The 9,179-nt window shown below is 46.7% G+C and overlaps 1 protein-coding gene across 4 annotated transcripts in view; it reads left to right on the top strand.

Annotated features, from left to right (window-relative positions):
- Positions 1 to 282: 282 nt before the first annotated feature.
- Positions 283 to 9,179, top strand: part of rapgef4a (Rap guanine nucleotide exchange factor 4a) — a 514,684-nt gene continuing 505,787 nt past the window's right edge. For 3 of the 4 annotated variants that reach the window (XM_038789400.1, XM_038789401.1, XM_038789399.1), the window contains exon 1: positions 285 to 599. In XM_038789400.1, the coding sequence (XP_038645328.1) occupies positions 517 to 599 (83 nt within the window). In that variant the 5' untranslated portion in view covers positions 285 to 516. Of the gene's footprint in view, positions 600 to 9,179 lie in introns of all 4 variants that reach the window. The other variant, XR_005459764.1, reaches the window with a different exon arrangement.

The following is a 9,179-nucleotide window of genomic DNA, read 5'->3' as shown; positions in this document are numbered from 1 at the left end:
CAACGCTGCAATCGATGCAATATTGTTCAAAGAGTGCACGGATGGCAACTGCAGCAAGGTTCATCCCGATTGCGGGATATTAATGTTGCTGTATGCAGTAAAATGTGCCGGGGCTGCAAAACTCAGAGCGGGATTTCATTGTCAAATGTTGTCAATTGTCAATTTTGCACTTGTTGCTCAAATCCCGAGTGACGGCCTGGTTGCTAATTCGGCAGCACATCAATATCCATCACACCCCCTGCTGTCAGTGCTCTGCACCAGCTCTCCTCCCCTTCTCTCTGATACAGACAGCTGCTGTGGCCACTCGAATACAACACACACACCCTGCACTTTCTCTCTATCAAGCACAAGCGCGTCTCTGGCTTCGGCACCCTGACGTCAAGCCTTTTTTTTATGCTCCCGCCTTTGTAGGATTAAAGTGTGAGAGGGAGAATGGTTTTCCCAGCCCCGGCCGAGCCAGCAAGCACCTCCCGTTGACTGGATCCCCCTCTGGAAGTCTCTGCAGCTGCTGAGCTCATGATCCCCCCAGCCATGGTCGCTGTTCATACCTCGTCCCAGTCTTCAGCATCAACAGAATGGGTCGCCTGTCTGGATAAAAGGTAGGAAAGGAAATGTCAACTGGGAACCTTTCAAACACGGAAAACAATGCGGCAAGAGCTTTCACAGAACCAACCCTCTGTTTGCTTCGTAGAGAATGAAATGAAGCGAGATGATAACAATAGGCGTTTTAATGACTTTGGACGAGCCGACAATGACAGGCAGTCAGGTTAGGAGATGGAGATTTTCTCCCCCATCTCTGAACAAAATCAATATTTTATATAATACATTGCGAGCGATTTCCCTGATTACCAAAGAACAGCCGGTTCGCTGCTTATTTCAAACACACAAGTACCGCGATAGGAGAGTGCTGTTATTTTGTATATTTATATCCGTAATCAGTCTAAATACCACATGTGTCAATGCTCTATTTAAAGACCCATTTTAAAGAAACGACACCTGCAATTTCCGCAGAGAAATGTTACCAACTTTGATATTTGGGAGGATTTTATTTGGAGTATGTGCATTTCTGAACCACATGTTTCAGTGGGAATACTGTGATGCTGAGTTTGGTGCCCCGTTCCACCAGTTCATTTCTAATGCCAGTGGTGAAAAAGGCAAGACAAAGTGGATGTGTAGGCCAACCTTTTTGTACATTAAAGTGATGTACACTATAAATAAATAATGCTGCATTATTTACTCCTGGGCAATTAAAGATTTCAGCTGCCTCTAAACGTTTTCTTGAAATTCAAACCCAATTATTTGTTCTTAAAATTACACGCGACTCCTCAAAGCTTCATTTTCATGAAGTAAAATGAATTCTTGACGACTGAAGCTTGCTCTTAATTTATAAACACCAAATATGATGTTTATTACATTGGTATCTTGTTAAAATGCGATTGATTTAAAACGGTAGACAGGTGATTTTCCAATGTTTATGTGCATATCTATAAAGCAGTAATTCACAATAATCATACAGAAAATTTACAAATGCACCTGCAGCTTTTGTTATGCTCTGTTGTGCACATCATTCATTGACATAATGTGGATTGATGAAAAATGAATGTTAAAATTCACAAGGAATTAAATTAGTATACGAACAGGCAAATCCAAGGCGGTAGTATAAGCTCACATGTTCAGATGATAGTTAAGCTCTGCATCAGGCATTGTTATTCTGTAGTGGATAATAATTTACAAAATTTACACTGAAAACAACATATGTAAAGTAGAAAGATGCATTAAAGCTCACTTCAAATTTGAGTTAAAATATTCAGTTTTTAAAATTCTTAAATGGGATATGGGTATCGCTGGCTGGGCCAGCCTTTGTTGCCCATCCCTAATTGCCCTTGGACTGAATGGCTTGCTTGGAGATTTAAGATTCAACTACATTGCTGTGGGTCGAAACTCACATGTAGGCCAGACCAGGTAAGGTTGGCCGATTTCCTTCCCCAAAGGACATTAGTGAACCAAATGGGTTTTTTACGATAGTTGACAATGGTTTCCTGGTCATCATGAAATTTTTAATTCCAGACATTTTGAATTCAAATTTCAACATTTGCCATGGTGGGATTTGAATCTGGGTTCCCAGAGCATTACGTTGGATCTCTGGATTACTAGACAAGTGGCAATACCACTGCACCTCCCCTGTGTCAGGAAAGAGAATTTTATTTATTTATGGTCCCAGCAATTGACTTCAATTGGTGCCATAGTCTCGTAATTGTAAACTTTTGTCTTTCAGTGTCATCTTGCGCAGTTGATAGCACCTTTTTGGGCCAATTTTCTGTCTGGCTGCAGAGGAGCGTTTTGGTGCACCAAAAAGGTCACACAGTGTTTTCTTTGGAGGAAATCCAACATTCCTCTGCATTCCCCAATCTGCACCATTTTCCTCTGTCTTTTTGTGGGTTGGGAATGTCTAGTGCAGAGTTTTTAAAATTGTGGGTTGTGACTCGCAGGTGGGTTGTGGGCAGGTGTCGGGAGGCACATGGTGCGATTGGTCATGGCGTTCCCTATTGCGGGAGAAGCGCTCAACAGCCGCGTCCGGCTTTTAAGTTCAGAATGCCGGCTGCGACTGGCCTTTAAGTGCGAATGACTCAGTCTTCCCGCCAGATGAGGCATCAGAGAGCAGGTCACATGCCTGCCATGTACACTGGCATCACGATGTGCCCTGTACGTCCGTGCTTTTGCGTTAAATCACGGAGGAAACATTCTTCCATTTTCTAGCTGTGAGCTAGCAAGCAACAGAGCTGTGAAGAACTAAAGATGCATCATTTTGTTATAAGGAAGAGAGAACCAGAGACAAAAATAGGCTACAATCTCACAACTGAACCTGCTGGAGAGAGCTGCACAGGGGAGCCCACAGCAGGACAAAGTAGTGCTAGTGTGAGCTGCTCAATAGAGTCTATGGCAGGACAAAGTAGTGCTAGTGTGAGCTGCTCAATAGAGTCTATGGCAGGACAAAGTAGTGCTAGTGTGAGCTGCTCAATAGAGTCTATGGCAGGATAAAGTAGTGCTAGTGTGAGCTGCTCAATAGAGTCTATGGCAGGACAAAGTAGTGCTAGTGTGAGCTGCTCAATAGAGTCTATGGCAGGACAAAGTAGTGCTAGTGTGAGCTGCTCAATAGAGTCTATGGCAGGACAAAGTAGTGCTAGTGTGAGCTGCTCAATAGAGTCTATGGCAGGACAAAGTAATGCTATTGTGCGCTGACCAGGAGAGTCTATGGCAGGTGTAGCCACCGAGGTTGGCCATTCCCTAAATACAAAATGGAGGAACGCAAAGCTTGCAAGTTAAAATGGACAATGTTTGCAGCACCAGCAGGCTGCACCAAGCAAGTGTGGATTCTGTCTGCTAAGAGAGCAGACAGCACCGAAACTAACATTCTGCATACTATTGAGGCAATCTCCAGGGTAGTTAACATAGCAATGGAACAATCCCAGGGACAATAGACACAAATGGGGAAGTAACTGCAACAATATATGAGAAACCAGACACCAGCGGGGTCCGAAAACAAAGCACCTGAAAGCCCGCACAGTAGCCAAGGAACAGCCTCAGTATTGGGGGGATTCAAACATATCGATTGGGAAGAGACCCAATCGATTCCGAGCAGGTAAAGGGGTCCGCCCAAAGGGGCGTGGATCCCTGGGACCTATAAAAGACAGGTCCCACACTTAGTTCGATCTTCTGAACCAGCCCTCCTCTCCTTGACCAGCCCTCCTCTCTGGACCAGCATTTCGACCAGCTTTGCCAAGAAGACATTGAACGAGAGAGAGGAGATGTTTGGGACAGCAGCCGCCAGCAAGTAAGTCTCACAACGATCGCTACCAAAGATAGACACTCCTGACCCCTTTTTAACCCGTACCAACCTGAAGTCTGCAGACCAGAGCAGAGCAAGAGGCCTTGTTCCCTGATCCGGCAGTTCCTTCGAGATAAGTATTTGTTTGTTTAGCGGTAGGAATAGTTTAATCCTCTTAGCGTGTGCATGGGTAGGATTATAATTGTATTATAATAAACTCAGTTGTTTGAACTTACTAATTGGTGTATGGTTTTATTGCTTTGAACTTAACCTTGAAACTTGTGGCGGTATCTTAACGATACCTGGCGACTCCAGAGCTAAGTAACGAAACAGAGCCAAATTGAGTGTTAAGCACACTCACCCAGAACAAGCAACACAGGACCAAGCAGTGCTAGTGTGAGCTGTTCTACAGAGTCCACAGTAGGATAAAGCAGTGCTACTGTGAGCTGCATACAGAGCTCTAGGATCTCTGGTGAACAGCCTACTAAGAAGAAACTGAAATCGGGAACAAAGCAGTATCAAGATAATTTCTTGATTAGTTATGTCTGTGCAAATCCGGATGCAAGGCCCATGTATATTATATGCCGGGAAGTACTGGCAAATGAAAGGTTGAAACTCTCAAAACTTCAAAGGCATTTGAAGATGATGCACCGCGAGCTCAAAGACAAACCTCTTGATTTTTTTCAAAGGATGCCGCAAGAGCTTAACCTCAAATCATCAGCTGAAGTCCTTAGCAGAAATGTAATATTGAATGACAAAGCACAATTAGCCTCTTACAAGAAAGCTTACCGTGTAGCTAAAGGGAAAATGCTCCACACCATAGCAGACAGCTTAATTCCTGAAGTATTACATATGGCTTGTACGGTCTTAAATGAGAGTTCAGCTGAAAAACTGAAACGCATTCCCCTTAGCGATAACACAGTGCCTCGTCAAATTTGAGATATTACTGAGAATTTAGTCCACCTTATTTCTCGTTTAAAGTCAGTACAGGAGTTCTAAATACAACTGGATGAAAGTCCAGAGTGGGGATTCTCTGTTTCTGAGACTAAGGGCTGGATTCTCCGATTGACAACGGCAAAATCTTGTTCGGCGATCGGCTGGAGAATTGTTTTTTATGCTGAAATCGGGGATAGTGCCGTTTTTCAGATGCTCCCCCCCCCCCCATCATCGCTGAGTACGCTGCACGCTGTTGGGACGACCTCAAGACGTCACCTGAGGCCCTCCCGCGATGCTCCACCCCCGATGGGCCGACATCCTGATGTCTTGGGGTGGGTGTGCTCACAGTTTTTGGGGACCTCGCGTGGCGGATGCGGGCTGTATCCAGCGCCGCCACAGCCGGGGGGGGGGGTTCAGCAGGGGCTGGGGGAACTGGTGGGGGGTGGTCCGGGGATGGCGACTGGGGTTACAGGGGGCACTATCTGGCAGGCCGGGTCCGGCCCCATGTTGTACGGCGAGACCGCTGTAGGTCACTGCCGGGCATATGTGTGGCCACAGACCCAGCAATTCTTCGTTCATATCTGCAGGTAAAGTCGGGGGCTTTATGTGGCGCAGCTGCTAGCCCCCCACCGGGTGGAGTATTGGTGTTGGGGGGGGGGGGCACCGACTTTTGGTTGTAAGGCTTGACACACACTCCGGACATAACCTAAAAATCGGAGAATCCAGCCAAAGTGTTGACGCCAACACAGAATCCATGGATTTGTACGACAGAAAACACGGCACCACACTTGGACCAATTCCGCTACTGTTGAGGGGCTAGCACCAGTGCTGCGTGGAACACAATTGATTCCATTGAAAAAAGGTGCGGGATTCGCCGCGTCCGTGATTGACACTCGGGAGGCTGACAAGCTGCAGCTGCACATACACATTACACTCCCGACATACACTCATCCCAGCAAACAAGATGGCACAGGTTGTGCTGGAGCGGGCCCATACAGCTGATGGGTCAGCTGGGGTCAGAGGGTACCTAGGGGGATGCCCTGGAGGTACATCTGTACGACCTGTGGCACTAAGTTCAAAGTGGGCTGTTAGCAGCTGAATGGCTGCCTTGCCATTTGCGGCAACGGTGCTCCGTGTCTGTCCACCCTGACCTCCTGACCACCCCTCGCTACTCCCCCCGGCCCTGGAAGAAGCCCCCTGGTCAGCGGCACAACTGTCAGTAAACTATGGCAATGGTGGACATCTTCTGTACCCCTTCTCTCCCTCAGTAGCCACCATGCCGGTTTCACTATTTTTAAAAGCACAAGTGAACTACGCCTTCGGGAACTCGGCCTATCAGAAGTGGAGAATCGCGGAGGTTCTGGAGAATGCCGGGTCAGGCCCACAAATGATATGCAAACAGTGTCTACTGTGAGGTGCTGGAGCATTGCGATTTGGCGTCAAATCGGCATCTGCCGCGTTGGAACCGACTATTCACCCGAACACCTTTCCCGATTTCAGCATCAGCTAACAGAGAATCCCACCCCAGATGTTTCAACCAAACATACCTTGCTATGTCACATTCGGTATGTTTGGCACAATGAATTTGTTGAGGATTTGCTGAGTTGTCTGACATTGCCAACCAGCACAACTGGCGCACAGATTTATGAAGTATTGAATAGTTATGTAGTTGGAAAGTGCGGATTCATTGGAAAGGAATCACAGACAATAGGGCATCCAATATGACTGGGAAAAATAGTGCACTTATAAGAAGGATTCAGGAGGCAGTTGCTCTGGGCATTGTTTGACCATGAGGAATTCTATCTGATCTTGAAGTGGTGTTGGAAGGAATTGTAAAAGTTGTGAATTTCATTAAATGTAATGCACTTAATACTAGGCTTTTTGAGGCTCTATGTTTCAATATAGAGACCGAGCACACACATTTGTTGTTCCACACAGAGGTGCGTTGGCTGTCATGGGGTCGGGTGCTTGTCAGAGCTTGCAAACTGAAGAATGAAATCTCCACGTTTTCCTCCTTGAGAAATTGTCCCCTTTGGCTGATTTGTTTGATGATGAAACTTGGAGGATAACTATGTCTTACCTTGCAGTCATTTTTTCAATTTTAAATGAACTGAACCTCAAATTGCATGGGAAGGATGATGTTTGCTTTTGGCACAGTGAAGAAATAGATGCATTCTGAAAAGTAATTGAACATTTGGCAAGTGCAAGTAGAAAGCCAAAACTACTGCATGTTCCCCACACTGCTAAGATACAGTGTTAGTAAGGGAACGGTTAATAGACTGGCAAGCCTCATTCAGTTGCATGTGGCTGAACTGATCAACAGTTTTTGTCGCTACTTTCCAGAGGGCATGTTTCAGATTTTGAAAGAGAAGAGGTGGGAGAAGAATTTGTTTTGAGTTTGAGACCCCAGAATCAATTATTAGCTCCCGGCTGACTCCAAATGAAGAGACTGAACTTCTGCGCCTCACCTGTGACAAGCACATTAAAACACGCCACAAGTCCAGCAGGCTGTCAGCATTCTGGAATAATGTCTCCGAGGAGTATCCAGTGCTGAGTAAAATAATCATTTTGTTGCTATTACCCTTCACAATGACCTACATGTGCAAGGTTGGATTTTCCGTCCTCACAAAGATACAAACAGCACAAAGGAACCGGCTGAACTTTGCACCTGATATGCGCATTGCCCTCTCCCCTTGTGAACCTGGTTGGAGTGAGATCGTGAGGACCAAGCAGGCTCACCCGTCGCATTAAAGGTAAGTGAAAATGGTGTGCTATGAAAGTCAGCCAGCGTGGTTCTCCAAGGTGGGTGTTTGGTAAAAGCGGGTCCTGGGAAAAAACGGTTGAAACACACTGGTCTAGTGTGCAAAACACATTGCCGTCACCACTGATAAGGTATCTCATTTAAAATGAAGCAACACTGTCCCACACACACATCACGCTCTCTCGCACGACTTGTAAACTGCACTAAAAACCCAATCTTGGTGCAAAATGACCAAAGTGGCCCATGAAGTAGTGGTTCAGGTATGCAATTTGTGAACTGCACAATTGTGCAGATTGGGTTTTTCCGTGCCCGGAGGAAGATTTGGCTCTTTCTCGCCAAGTTGATTTAAGCCTCCAATCTGGAGCACATATTCTCAGCTGGTACGTTAATGTAGTACTGAGGAAATGCTGCCTTATTGAAGGTACTTGCTGTTGGATGAGATGTGAAACCATGACCCTATTTAGCAGTTCTGATGGATGTAAAATATTTCATGGCACCTTGCAAAGAAGAGGAGGGAATTGTTGTGGTGTCCAGATCAAATTTCACCTCGCCAGCCAAAAAAAAAACTAAAAAATGCTAAGTTTGTTTTGAAATCCAAGCTCTACGCATGCAAGCACATTTGTACTTCCTTGAACAGGAACAGCATAACATCAAATATGATGATGTGGTGATGCTACGATTGAACACTATTTTTTGCATGTTCTACAATGCTGCAAGACATGTCAGGCGCGATTTAACAGAAAAGACTCTTAAGTATAATTTGTGGCAGGTTTTGGACGACATAGAAACATAGAACAGTACAGCACAGAACAGGCCCTTCGGCCCTCGATGTTGTGCCGAGCTTTGTCCGATATTGGATTGGATTTGTTTATTGTCACGTGAATCAAAGTACAGTGAAAAGTATTTTTCTGCGAGAAAAAGATGCTGGAGTTTTGGGTGTTTCCTGTTGGCTCTGCCGGCGTGTTCGCCACACTTCATCACTTTTTTGGGCCCTGGGACGTGTCTCACCGGTTTAGCCGACACTTAAAATTTTTTAATCACTGTGGAGCTGAGCTCAGACATTGGGCCGCCATTTTGAAAGGGTGTCCTAATCTCGAACTGAGCTTGTGAGTTCCCCACAACCCCCACCCATGGACAGCGTCACCCCCCACAAACATGGCCATTACTGCCCCAAGTGAGGACAGCCCGCTATGTTCTTCAGGCCCCACCCCACAGCCCCTTACAGGCCTCCCCTTTCAGGACCCCCCACCCATCATCCCAGCCACCTGCAACCTCCCAGAGGCCCCTTACCTGCCCTGCACCCCCCCCCCCACTCTACCCCCCCTTACACCCGCCTTTCATGGGCATGGCCCCCCTTGAGCCCTGACCCTTGGCAGTGCTAACCTTGCACCCTTTCATTGGCACCCTGGCAGTGCTCCTGCCAGCTTGTAAGTGTCAAGGTGCCAGGCTGGCAATTCCAAAGTGTCCATGTTCGAGGGGGAGGGCCAGGGGGCCACCCTGCACTCTCCCTGGCCACCCAGGGACCTCCGATAACTTGGGAGACCCCCCCCCACCATGTGCCGTTCCGCCTGGTCCACATTTGTATGGACCAGTACTGAATGGTGCCCGGCTGCCCCTCCCGGGGAGACCAGTAGATCCATTGAAGCTGCCATATAC

This window comes from Scyliorhinus canicula, chromosome 2, assembly GCF_902713615.1.
Source record: "Scyliorhinus canicula chromosome 2, sScyCan1.1, whole genome shotgun sequence".
Lineage (NCBI taxonomy): Eukaryota > Metazoa > Chordata > Chondrichthyes > Carcharhiniformes > Scyliorhinidae > Scyliorhinus > Scyliorhinus canicula.
Note: the sequence above shows the minus strand (reverse complement) of the source record. Positions and strands in the feature narration are given on the sequence as shown.